Source organism: Xenopus tropicalis, chromosome 3 (genome assembly GCF_000004195.4).
Source record: "Xenopus tropicalis strain Nigerian chromosome 3, UCB_Xtro_10.0, whole genome shotgun sequence".
Taxonomy (NCBI): Eukaryota; Metazoa; Chordata; class Amphibia; order Anura; family Pipidae; genus Xenopus; species Xenopus tropicalis.
Window position 1 is genome coordinate 138275382 of NC_030679.2, and position 13113 is coordinate 138288494.

At 49.2% G+C, this 13113-nt stretch overlaps 1 protein-coding gene across 4 annotated transcripts in view; it reads right to left on the reverse strand.

The window, feature by feature from the left end:
- slc44a2 (solute carrier family 44 (choline transporter), member 2) overlaps positions 1-13113 on the reverse strand; it is a 32730-nt gene that overhangs the window by 16910 nt on the left and 2707 nt on the right. For 2 of the 4 annotated variants that reach the window (XM_031899393.1, XM_031899391.1), the window contains exon 1: positions 1864-1971. The exons of the other annotated variants lie outside the window; for them this stretch is intronic. In XM_031899393.1, coding sequence (XP_031755253.1) covers positions 1864-1897 — 34 coding nt within the window. In that variant the 5' untranslated portion in view covers positions 1898-1971. Of the gene's footprint in view, positions 1-1863; positions 1972-13113 lie in introns of those variants that run through there. 4 annotated transcript variants of the gene reach the window in all.

A 13113-nucleotide genomic window follows, 5' to 3' on the forward strand; every position in this document is an offset into this window, starting at 1 on the left:
CACATACAGCTGGTATTTATATGTTACTCACACACTGCGAGCAGATTCCTCGGCCGCACACACCCAACACACCCTGTATTTATATATGGGGATCAGATGGGAGCCTCCATCCATCCTAACCACTGTGTTATGACAGGCTTACACCCAGCTTAGTGCCAGCTCAGGCCTACTCCATCTCAGGGTCAGACTGGGGTACAGGGCCCACTGGGGCTGCCACCCCCAAAGGCCCCACACCCCCTCCCTACTATACCTGCTATCCCACAGCCCCAGTCCCTTCCCAGAGGCTATTATCCCCCACTGCTACTATAGGCACCCTCTCTCCCTACTATACCTGCTATCCCACAGCCCCAGTCCCTTCCCAGAGGCTATTATCCCCCCCACTGATACTATAGGCACCATCTCTCCCTACTATACCTGCTATCCCACAGCCCCAGTCCCTTCCCAGAGGCTATTATCCCCCACTGCTACTATAGGCACCATCTCTCCCTACTATACCTGCTATCCCACAGCCCCAGTCCCTTCCCAGAGGCTATTATCCCCCCACTGCTACTATAGGCACCATCTCTCCCTACTATACCTGCTATCCCACAGCCCCAGTCCCTTCCCAGAGGCTATTATCCCCCACTGCTACTATAGGCACCATCTCTCCCTACTATACCTGCTATCCCACAGCCCCAGTCCCTTCCCAGAGGCTATTATCCCCCACTGCTACTATAGGCACCATCTCTCCCTACTATACCTGCTATCCCACAGCCCCAGTCCCTTCCCAGAGGCTATTATCCCCCCACTGCTACTATAGGCACCATCTCTCCCTACTATACCTGCTATCCCACAGCCCCAGTCCCTTCCCAGAGGCTATTATCCCCCCACTGCTACTATAGGCACCATCTCTCCCTACTATACCTGCTATACCACAGTCCCAGTCCCTTCCCAGAGGCTATTATCCCCCCACTGCTACTATAGGCACCATCTCTCCCTACTATACCTGCTATACCACAGTCCCAGTCCCTTCCCAGAGGCTATTATCCCCCACTGCTACTATAGGTACCATCTCTCCCTACTATACCTGCTATCCCACAGCCCCAGTCCCTTCCCAGAGGCTATTATCCCCCACTGCTACTATAGGTACCATCTCTCCCTACTATACCTGCTATCCCACAGCCCCAGTCCCTTCCCAGAGGCTACTATCCCCTCTGCTACTACAGGCACATCGATCCCCATGTAAACAACTGCTCAGGGCTGTACTGAAACTTGGTGACATTTAGTTAACTGGAGTGATTTCAGCACAGTCTCTGCTGTCTTTAGGGACACTGAATGGCACCCACCCATCTACAACTTCTCATCAACTGCCTCACCCCCATGTTCCTACTAATGCCCCCCCCAAACTGCAGTACTACACAGTGCTGGGCTGCCATATTCAGCTACATTGGTAGTTCCCAGGTTGGATGGCAGCGATTGGTGCTGGGATGTTTGCCCACCACCCCAGGACCCCAATTTGGCTTCCAACATGCATCTGCTCAGTTCCCAACCTGGGAATAAGTGCTGCAGCCACAGTCCGGCAGGTCCACAGTTTTTTTTGGGGGGGGGGGGGAATTGGTTGGTAATAGAGGTGACATAGTTGGGGAGGGGGCATGTTTACATGTTTAAGTAAAAATTGCTTGGGGATTAGTTCTCCTTTAGACACATCAGGCAGGCTTGCCCAGGCGTATTTATGTACTGGTTACTGCATAAGCCTGACATATTGAGTGTAGGAAATCTGACCCACTCTGGTACATAAAGGCAGCAATTTGCCCCCTATAACTCCCTGCAATCATTACACACAATTAACAATGCAGTGATTATAAAGCGACACGCAGCGCTTACCATGCTTCCCATAATAATTCTCCTGGTCCCCCATGCTGCTGTGTGCGACTGCTGGCCTCCTCGCTTCTCCCCACTCCCTCTGTTATTTTCTTCTCATTACCCCTTCTTGCCCCTCCCTCTCCTTCATCCTGCCCCTCCCCTGCCCTTATTCTGCTCCTCTCGCCCCCCTCCCCAAGTCAGCTGTTCCCAGACACCCAATTGCACCTCCCCTGTCTCCAAAAAACTGGTTTAACGAGAGTGAGTTTTAAAAAGGCTAAGGGGGAGGGCGAGCCACATGGGAGTGAGAGGTGTGTAAGATTTTAGGGAAGGTGGGGATATCCAAAGCTCCCAAAAGGTGATGAGTTGTGGCTGTAGAGGATGCTGGGAAATGTAGTCAGGGGTTCTTTAGCTGAGGCAGAGTCCAGGGTACAATATTTCTGTAATTTAAAACTGCCCAACATATGGAAGGATATCAGCACTAACACACTATATCACAGAAGCCAAACATGTGGCTACTACAACTCCCTGCACCCCCAACAGCTTATAGCTGGGAGTTGTACTCCAACAACAGTTGAAGGCACAACAGTTTGGAAACAGCCGGAGGGTCACAGGCTGGATTTCTCTGGGGTACATACAGAAAGAGTTGGGGTTCATTTAATAACACGGGTACAAAAGTGTACAAGAGCAGTAACCCAGAGCAACAAGACCAGCAGGGGAAACCCGAGTCCTTGTTATCAAAGGAATGCTGGGATTTGTAGTCCAACAAGTACACTGTTACTATAGGATATTGTGCCTTAGTAACAGCAACAGGGGAGTGAATCGTAATAAGTATGCATTAGTAACATAGCAGCCAATCAGAATTTGGTTTTTATTCGAGTTACTGCAGTGGACTAATCAGATCTAACTGCCGATTGGTAATTGCCTGCTTGTGAATTTGTCTCCACCCATGATGAGGTCAGGTAGGGACCCTCTTGATGGGGCCATGGCTGTGGCATGGTGCAACTACAAGGTGCAGGCATCCTACTGAGAGGCACTGTATAGATTGGTAAGTATAGGTTGTGTGTGCTGGGTTTACTTGGAAGGGTTGAACTTGATGGACTCTGGTCTTTTTTCAACCCTATGTAACTGTGGTGGACCTTGCTGCCAGACCACCTGGGAAGGTTTGGTACCTGGGGGATCAGTTTCTACAAACCCCCCATGATCCTATCAGCCCTGCTGTTACCTCCAGACATTATTATTATTATTATTAACTTTTATTTATAAAGCGCCAACATATCCCGCAGCGCTGTACAATAAGTGGGTTTGATACACTGGACATACAGAGTAACATATAAAGCAATCAAAAACCGATACAAGAGAGAAGAGAGCCCTGCCCAAAAGAGCTTACAATCTACAAGGAGAAAGGGTTGAGACACAAGGTGTGTGACTTGATGGGTAAATTGGGCACCTGCGGAAGGACCTGCCATGTCTGCCCAGATCTTCGCCCTATTCTAGTATTTAATATCTAGAGATTCATTTTCTGCATTTATAAATCTAAGTAGGTGCTGCCATACTGCCCCATGCCCGAGTTTTGACCAGTAGGGGGTGCTGTTGCCGCAGCAGTGCCTGTGATATATAATAGGGATATACTGAAACTGGTTCCGGATTCAACCAAATCTCAGCACTTTCCCGAGTTGCCCGAATCCTCCTCCAAGCAGAGAATCAGGTGACCCAATATTAGGTTTGCACTTTCTAAATATAATCCAATAAAAATTCTGCACTTTTAAAGGGGAAATCCACCTACAAATGTTGTTTTTCCCAAGGAAAGAAGGTGGATTGCCGCTAAAGGCAGTAATTGCTTATCCCTTTCTGTTGCCTCACTGGCACTGTGTGCCGCAGCCCTAGGGAGATTTGTTTACAGAGAGGCATTTGGGTGGGGCTCGGGGCTAGGGAATGTGTTTATGTAGCTCTCAGCCATGTCATTCTATAGCCAGTAGGGCAAATAAGGTGCAAGCCCGCTAATGCAGGGGAAACAATGCCCGTGCCAGTCACTGCCAGGTTATAAAAATGATCTATCAGAGTTTGCTCCCAAGATCTGGGGCTGTCCGTGCCCGAATAAAGAATGGGTACCCAGGGTGGCACCATGGCGCAAACGCCCCAGGGATGAGTACAGCAACACATATAGATACCAGGTAAACAGACTCCACTGAAACACTGCCCCTGGTGGATACATTATGCTAAAATGATGTATTGATTGCTTGGCTGAAGGTGATTGGGCAGGGAAGCGCCCATTTGTGACTCTGTAATAAATCCTTGCCCGGCTCCTATTGTTCTCCAGATCTCTAATTGGTCGGTGTAATGTTCCCTGTCAGTACACTGGCGGAGGGTCAGGTATAAAGGATTACCATAGCAACACATGGAACTACAACAACATGGTCGATTTGAACTACAATTCCCATCATGCATTATAATGCTGTATCACGCTTATGACGATGGGAGTTATAGTTCATAACACCAGGGGAACTATGCATTAGCCTTGTATGTTCTATAATCAGGTCTCCCTCTGCACCCACTGCAAGGGGAATCAGGAGCCAGACATATTCACTTAATGGTAGGATTGCCCAGCCACTGGCATTCCTGGGTAACCAGTTGTAAGATATATGATATACACTGGTCATGGGGTTCTAAATACTATGGGTAAGGGCTGAGGTGCCAGTCAGAAGGCCTTGGGTTGCAAGGGAAGTGGAATGCTGGGTGGATATTTTTTTTTTTTTTTGTATCTCAGGGATGTTTAACACCTTCTCACTACTAAGCTCCATACAATAAAAGGCAGGTGCCACCTGCTGGCACACAGTGGTACTGCAAGTCTGATCTGCTGGGAGCTGTGGCACAGTTGGTAAGTGGATATATGGGCGCCCCTGTGTGTCCCTGCCATCGGCTGCTCAGGCTGTGTATTTCAGAGAGCCAAATCTGAAAAGGAAGAGACCTTACATATAAGTCTACAGAGATGATCTACCAATATTAAGTGCATAATTGCACAAGTGCAGTTGCCAATAGCAACCATTCAGGTTTTTGTTTTATTCTATATCTTGTCACTGACTGTTTATAACTTATTGCTACTGGCAACAGCACTTGGGGCTTATGTTTGTAACTTAGCCCCTTACATAGACTGGTTTTATAGCTGTAATATTCTGGGGAGGGTGCTACTTGCCATCAGGCCAGCCCTAACCATAGGGGGTCATTAATATAGACCTGGGGAAGTATTAAGGGGCGGAGGGACTGCTGCCATAAGGTGAGTTAACGATACTCGCCTCAGGGGTTAGTGCTCTTGGAGTTACCTGGGGCAACAAAAAGCATCTTCCGGTAACTTGAAGGAACAACAAAAAATTAAAAATGTTACTTAAAATATAATATACTGTTGCCCTGCACTGGTAAATGCAATATAAACTATAGTATATATATAAACAAACCTGTGCCCGGTTTTTGCAGTTTCTGCTTGTAAATGACCCCGTGTGTTTCTGAGTGTAGAGAAAGGTCTGTAATTACTCACATATACGGCAGAACACAATGAGTTAAAGGGATACGGAACCAGTAGGACCAAAAACAAGGAGCACGGATGCCAAGTTACGTCTCTGCCAGATAACATAGCGCAAGCAAACAAAATCCCTCAGAGGCAAGGTCTAATATGGCCTTTAAACAGAGTCTTCCCCTACTCATTTATAAACTCTAATAATCTCCAGAACTGCCCTCGGGGCTATTTTGTAGGGATGCACAGAATCCAGGATTCGGTTTGGGCCAAGGTTCTGCCTTTTTCAGGATCTGGGTTCATCCAAAGCCTTTTGCCTGGCCCAACCGAATCCGAATACTTAAAATCAGGTGACTTTTTGTCACATTGACACGGAAGTTGACAATTTTTCACTGCATGCAGAGTGCACAGCTCTCCTTAACACTTCAACAACCTTATTTGCATATGCAAATTCGGATTTGGTTCAGTATTCGTCAGGGGCATACAAAAAAATCCCCTCCTTTTCTGGTGGGGGTCGAAACGCGTTGGGTTTTTTGATGTGAATTAATGTTTTTTCTAATACTAATTTGGAGTGCCCTGCTTTTCTCTTTATTCATCCAAGTATCTGGGGATCTTACAGGGGACCCCTGCAGTGAGCACCCAACATATACAGGGGACCCCTGCAGTGAGCACCCACCATATACAGGGGACCCCTGCAGTGAGCACCCACCATATACAGGGGACCCCTGCAGTGAGCACCCACCATATACATGGGACCCCTGCAGTGAGCACCCACCATATACAGGGGACCCCTGCAGTGAGCACCCACCATATACAGGGGACCCCTGCAGTGAGCATCCACCATATTGATATATATTGGGCAGGTGTGCATCGCTAGATATTAGATTTTTGGTTCAGTATTCAGCTGAATCTTTCATGAAGCATTTGGGGTTAAACTAAAACCCCAAATAGTCCAGAACGTCAGAAGCATGCTTTTAAATTAGGACATTTTAGGTCAAGGCCTTGTCTACTCCGGTCACTCTTGGTCACATCTATCCCGCCCACCATGTGGCAAGGCTCTTCGGGGATCCACAACTCAAGGTTGTTCCACCTAGATCCGGACAACAGGGGGGATATGCAGAATTGAAAAAGCATCAGCAAGTAGTATTCACTGGTCACTTGTATGAAGACAAACTTGGTTGCTGTGGGTTACTAGACCTTGTGCAAGTATTGCAACTTTTAGCGCCAGGGTAGGCAGAAAAGGCATTGGGCACAATAGTGGTGATGGGGGGGGGGGGTAGAACTAATTCTGGTTAGTAAAATTATACCTTTTTTTACATTAATCATAACACTGAAGGAAGGCTGCCCCAGAGGGGCTGGGGGGCTGCCTGCCTGTGTTAAGAACTCCCAGAGGGGCTTGGGGTGCTGCCTGTGTTAGGAACTCCCAGAGGGGCTGGGGGTGCTGCCTGTGTTAGGAACTCCCAGAGGGGCTGGGGGTGCTGCCTGTCTGTGTGAGGAACTCCCAGAGGGGCCGGGGGTGCTGCCTGCCTGTGTTAGGGACTCCCAGAGTGGCTGGGGGGGCTGCCTGCCAGTGTTAGGAACTCCCAGAGGGGCTGGGGGGCTGCCTGCCAGTGTTAGGAACTCCCAGAGGGGGCTGGGGGGGCTGCCTGCCTGTGTTAGGAACTCCCAGAGGGGCTGGGGGGGCTGCCTGTCTGTGTGAGGAACTCCCAGAGGGGCCGGGGGTGCTGCCTGCCTGTGTTAGGGACTCCCAGAGTGGCTGGGGGGGCTGCCTGCCAGTGTTAGGAACTCCCAGAGGGGCTGGGGGGCTGCCTGCCAGTGTTAGGAACTCCCAGAGGGGCTGGGGGGCTGCCTGCCTGTGTTAGGAACTCCCAGAGGGGCTGGGGGGGCTGCCTGCCTGTGTGAGGAACTCCCAGAGGGGCTGGGGTGCTGCCTGACTGTGTTAGGGACTCCCAGAGGGGCTGGGGGTGCTGCCTGTGTTAGGAACTCCCAGAGGGGCAGGGGTGCTGCCTGCCTGTGTTAGGAACTCCCAGAGGGGCTGGGGTGCTGCCTGCCTGTGTTAGGAACTCCCAGAGGGGCTGGGGTGCTGCTTGCCTGTGTGAGGAACTCCCAGAGGGGCTGGGGTGCTGCTTGCCTGTGTGAGGAACTCCCAGAGGGGCTGGGGTGCTGCTTGCCTGTGTGAGGGACTCCCAGAGGGGCTGGGGTGCTGCTTGCCTGTGTGAGGAACTCCCAGAGGGGCTGGGGTGCTGCTTGCCTGTGTGAGGAACTCCCAGAGGGGCTGGGGGTGCTGCCTGCCTGTGTGAGGAACTCCCAGAGGGGCTGGGGTGCTGCCTGCCTGTGTGAGGAACTCCCAGAGGGGCTGGGGGTGCTGCCTGCCTGTGTGAGGAACTCCCAGAGGGGCTGGGGTGCTGCCTGCCAATGTGATGAGCAGAGGGAGCCGTGACCACATGTGAGAGCTGAGGAGAGTCAGGGGTGTGAGAGTCACTGTGTATGTGTGAAACTGGGGAAAAGGTTCCAGACTGTGAGAGTTACCCTGGAAGGCGAGAGTCCCAGACAGGGGACAAGTTTGCTGAACTGTTTGTTGATGAACTGAGTTCCTGTGACCTCTATGTTGGGAAGAGTTTGCCCGAATATAAACGTGTTTTTTCCTGAAGAAGTGGGGTCCCTGTCTCTATGCCGCAGATCCTCTGCTTACCTGCCCGCCATAGCTAATTCCCCCCAAAAATACATGTACAGGCAGTCAGCATGTCACAGTATATAAACATTTCCATCATATAACTGCAGTGGGTATCTTCACTCTCATTCATTATTGTAGCCCCCCCCCAATTAATCTCTGAACATCTGTTTCCTGCAAATAAAGGCCAAGTCTCTCTCTCTATCCCCAGGGGACCTCTGTTTCCCAAAATAAAACTGGCGCCATCAATCTAACTCAGGCGTGCCATCCTCAAATGGCAGCGAGGGGGGCCACAGATATGCGAGGAGGGGCCACATACTCAGCCCAGTACAAACACTATTCAGTGTAATGATCTTTATTTCGTTTTGACCACATTTATGTTTAAAAAAAATCCCAGAAGGTTTTTGATGCAAAAAAAAAAAAAAATTTAATCAGGGGCCACATAGAAAAAGAAAGAGTACCACGTGTGGCTCCAAAACACCAGTTTCACGTGCCAGATCTAACAATAAAGTACAGTCTCTATAGAAAACAAAGGCTGAGGGAAGAGCTCTATAAACACAGGCAGGGGCTGGCGGGGGCTCAGTTTCTGAGAGCACATATTTATCATGGCACAATCGGTTTGTATTGGTAGTACATAGCGCTGCAATGGGGACCGTGTTCCAGAGGAGGCAGGGTCCTACAGGGCCACGCTGTGCTATGTCTTAAGTTGGTTTATAGAAAAGCACCAGCCAGGGATCTTCTACCTGTGGCTTTCCGGCTGTTGCCGGGATGTGTAGTTCAGCACCTGCTAAAGAGCCGCAGGCCATAGTTTAGGGAAAACCCCATACAGATAAAGGCTATCGTCCCAACATACGGCTTCTACCTGATCCCAAAGCAGGCTGAGCTACAGGGAGGTGAATCCCTTTGGAACTGTCCCAGTGTGCCCTGGGTATCAGGTAAGATCCAGCTATGCTTGTCAGTCTATTGTAGGGTGACCAGATCACTTCAGGGCACTTCTAGAAAATCCAGCTGGCAGGGCTGAACTGATTGCAGTTTAATTTAAACACAATCAGTGCTGCCCTGCAACATGTATTTATTAGACGTGTCCCTGAATTTTCAAGTCATCTGGTCACCCTAGTCTATTGCCCCTGAAACCGTATATACACCCCCAGGCCTTTCCCCCCCAGCTCGCATTCCATTCCCGCAAACAGGCACTGGCCATAGCTGCCACCAGTTCTTGTTATGCACTAAGCATGGGGCCCATGAGGTTATGTACTCTGGGGGGCCCCAGGTGCCCTAGTCTAATCATAACAGACGCTTGGTCAACATTGCAACCTTATATTATCTCACTTGCTACTAGGGAACCCCACCTTTTATTGAAAGGATCTGTTTCTATTACCGTATATACTCGAGTATAAGCTGATCCGAATATAAGGCGAGGCACCTAATTTTACCTAAGAAAGCTGGAAAAACTTATTGACTCGAGTATAAGCCTAGGGTGGGAAACTATATGGTATCAACAATGATACCTTAAGAGTACTACCCCCTTAGCTCAATCAGCAACCAAGCTAAAACACAAACAGTTAAAATTTTTCAAAACTATGGTTTATATAGAATATAAAGTGCAATGACTAGTGCAGAATGGGACAGGTGAGGATGGTAGATGAAGATGAATTTGGGAGTGGGCCAGGGCACTGGAGAGTCTGGTTGGGGTGTGATTTGCACACAAAGGACAGAGGATGCTAGTCTGGAGGGACCCATGGCACCCAACTCGAGTATAAGCCGAGGGCGACTTTTTCAGCACATTTTGGGTGCTGAAAAACTAGGCTTATACTTGAGTACATACAGTATATATGCCATATATAAGTGGCAACTAGGGGGGCCACCGGTGGGAGCTCTTCCCATTGGATCTTGAGTTCACCCCTCATTTAAAGCAGCCCTGCCCTACAGAGTTGGTTGCTATAACTGACTGAGGCCCATGCTGAAACAGGGTTAGGGTATTAGGGTTAGGGTTAGCCTAACTTTATGGCCACCCAAAGCAATAGCGCAGGGGTGGGCAAACTACAGCCCGCGGGCCACGTCCAGCACGTTGGTCTTTTTAATCCGGCCCGCCGACTCAGCAAGTCTCATCACGCGAGACTTGACGTCTGGGGACTGATGAGCGGAAACGGTGTAACGCTGGCCCGACTCATCTATAAGTCAATGTGGCCCCTGAGCCAAAAAGTTTGCCCACCCCTGCAATAGCGCCACCCCACCTCCGTGAGCAGCTCCTACTGTGCAACCACCCAATGGAAAGCTGACTCTTCCCTCTCTCTATTTACAGCCTCTTGCCATTGCAATGCATCCGCTGTGCTGTTCAGACAAGTTCCCGGCACAGAGTGATTAGGCAGTCGGAGATCTACTTGCAGCCACGTGCCCCAACGTGACCAGCCTCCTGGGGGCAATGCTGCCTTTTGTACCAGATAGGATCTGTGGCCCCTGGCATAGGAATGCACAGAGCTACAGAACTCAGGGAGAACTTGAGTGGTAAATGCAAAAGCAGGCAGGGAGATCCCCACGCATGAACAGATATTGCTGTATATCCTACTAAAGCACTGAGAATTCAGCATACGGTCTGATGAATCAGTAACACAACGACTGCTATGACTGTTAGTAGGAAACAGTGGAAAATACCGTTAGTGGCCGCACGTAAAAATGAAGAAAGCGACCAAAACTTTTGAACCAGTCCAATCACATAGGCGGCTATGTCCATGGCACAATAATATCCCTGGTACAATAATATCCAGGCACAATAATATCTAAGCACAATAATATCCGTGGCACAATAATATCCATGCCGACCACTTGCCCAACACACATTTTACCAACTGATTACTTCCAAAACTTACTAGAACTCAAGTTTGTCAGGCTCAGTTAGTGCCCCCTGAATAACCGGCCGGCCTTCTCAGACATGCATGGGGAAGCACCACAGGATGCAAGTCTGCCTGCGGTCTGGCATTGTGCATTAGGGTGAGCGGGATTGTCTCGCTGGTACATCCCCCTGTGCAAATGTAATGAGTTCCTGTTCATCACTCACTCACGCGCTTTGTACCACTCTCTGCTCCCCAGGTGCATTCAGGTACAGGATGTGTAGGGCCGGCAGGAGGAACCTGTGGCCCCTGAGATGGCAGGGAGTTGTTATGAGTCAGGAACCTGTGGCCCCTGAGATGGCAGGGAGTTGTTATGAGTCAGGAACCTGTGGCCCCTGAGATGGAAGGGACTTGTTATGAGTCAGGAACCTGTGGCCCCTGAGATGGCAGGGACTTGTTATGAGTCAGGAACCTGTGGCCCCTGAGATGGCAGGGACTTGTTATGAGTCAGGAACCTGTGGCCCCTGAGATGGCAGGGAATTGTTATGAGTCAGGAACCTGTGGCCCCTGAGATGGCAGGGACTTGTTATGAGTCAGGAACCTGTGGCCCCTGAGATGGCAGGGAGTTGTATGAGTCAGAAATGACAGGATAAGTGCAGGGATTGACCAAGAGGTTCTCTCTAAGAAGCATTAGAGAGAATAAGGCCGACTGTTAGCAAGAGCTGCGGGCATGGAGAGAGCAACATTAGCCACATAACAGGACAAAGAGTAACCAACTGTGTTAAAGGGGAACTAAAGGCTTTTTAAAAAAACTTAAATAAGCAGAAAGTGCTGTTAATGAGTTAAAGAGGTTTAAAGGCATTTCTCTTCTGCAACAAACCCAAAATTTCTAAACAGCTGGCAGCTTAGGGCTTTGTTGCAGAATAGGGAGGGGTTATATGGAGCAATAGGAGGAGTTATAGGGAGGGGTTAAAAAGAGCAATAGGAGGAGTTATATGGAGCAATAGGGGGAGTTATAGGGAGGGGTTAAAAAGAGCAATAGGAGGAGTTATATGGAGCAATAGGGGGAGTTATAGGGAGCAATAGGAGGAATTATAGGGAGGGGTTATATGGAGCAATAGGAGGAGTTATAGGGAGGGTTATATGGAGCAATAGGAGGAGTTATAGGGAGGGTTATATGGAGCAATAGGAGGAGTTATAGGGAGGGTTATATGGAGCAATAGGAGGAGTTATAGGGAGGGGTTATAGGGAGCAATAGGAGGAGTTATAGGGAGGGTTATATGGAGCAATAGGAGGAGTTATAGGGAGGGGTTATATGGAGCAATAGGAGGAGTTATAGGGAGGGTTATATGGAGCAATAGGAGGAGTTATAGGGAGGGGTTATAGGGAGCAATAGGAGGAGTTATAGGGATGGGTTATAAGGAGCAATAGGAGGAGTTTTAGGGGTGGGTTATATGGAGCAATAGGAGGAGTTATAGGGAGTGGTTATAGGGAGCAATAGGAGGAGTTATAGGGAGGGGTTATAGGGAGCAATAGGAGGAGTTATATGGAGCAATAGGAGGAGTTATAGGGAGGGGTTATAGGGAGCAATAGGGGCAGTTATAGGGAGGGGTTATATGGAGCAATAGGAGGAGTTATAGGGAGGGGTTATATGGAGCAATAGGAGGAGTTATATGGAGCAATAGGAGGAGTTATAGGGAGGGGTTAAAAAGAGCAATAGGAGGAGTTATATGGAGCAATAGGGGGAGTTATAGGGAGCAATAGGAGGAGTTATAGGGAGGGGTTATATGGAGCAATAGGAGGAGTTATAGGGAGGGGTTATAGGGAGCAATAGGAGGAGTTATAGGGATGGGTTATATGGAGCAATAGGAGGAGTTATAGGGGTGGGTTATATGGAGCAATAGGAGGAGTTATAGGGAGCAATAGGAGGAGTTATAGGGAGGGGTTATAGGGAGCAATAGGAGGAGTTATATGGAGCAATAGGAGGAGTTATAGGGAGGGGTTATATGGAGCAATAGGAGGAGTTATAGGGAGGGGTTATATGGAGCAATAGGAGGAGTTATATGGAGCAATAGGAGGAGTTATAGGGAGGGGTTAAAAAGAGCAATAGGAGGAGTTATATGGAGCAATAGGGGGAGTTATAGGGAGCAATAGGAGGAGTTATAGGGAGGGGTTATATGGAGCAATAGGAGTTATAGGGAGGGGTTATAGGGAGCAATAGGAGGAGTTATAGGGAGGGGCTATAGGGAGCAATAGGAGGAGTTATA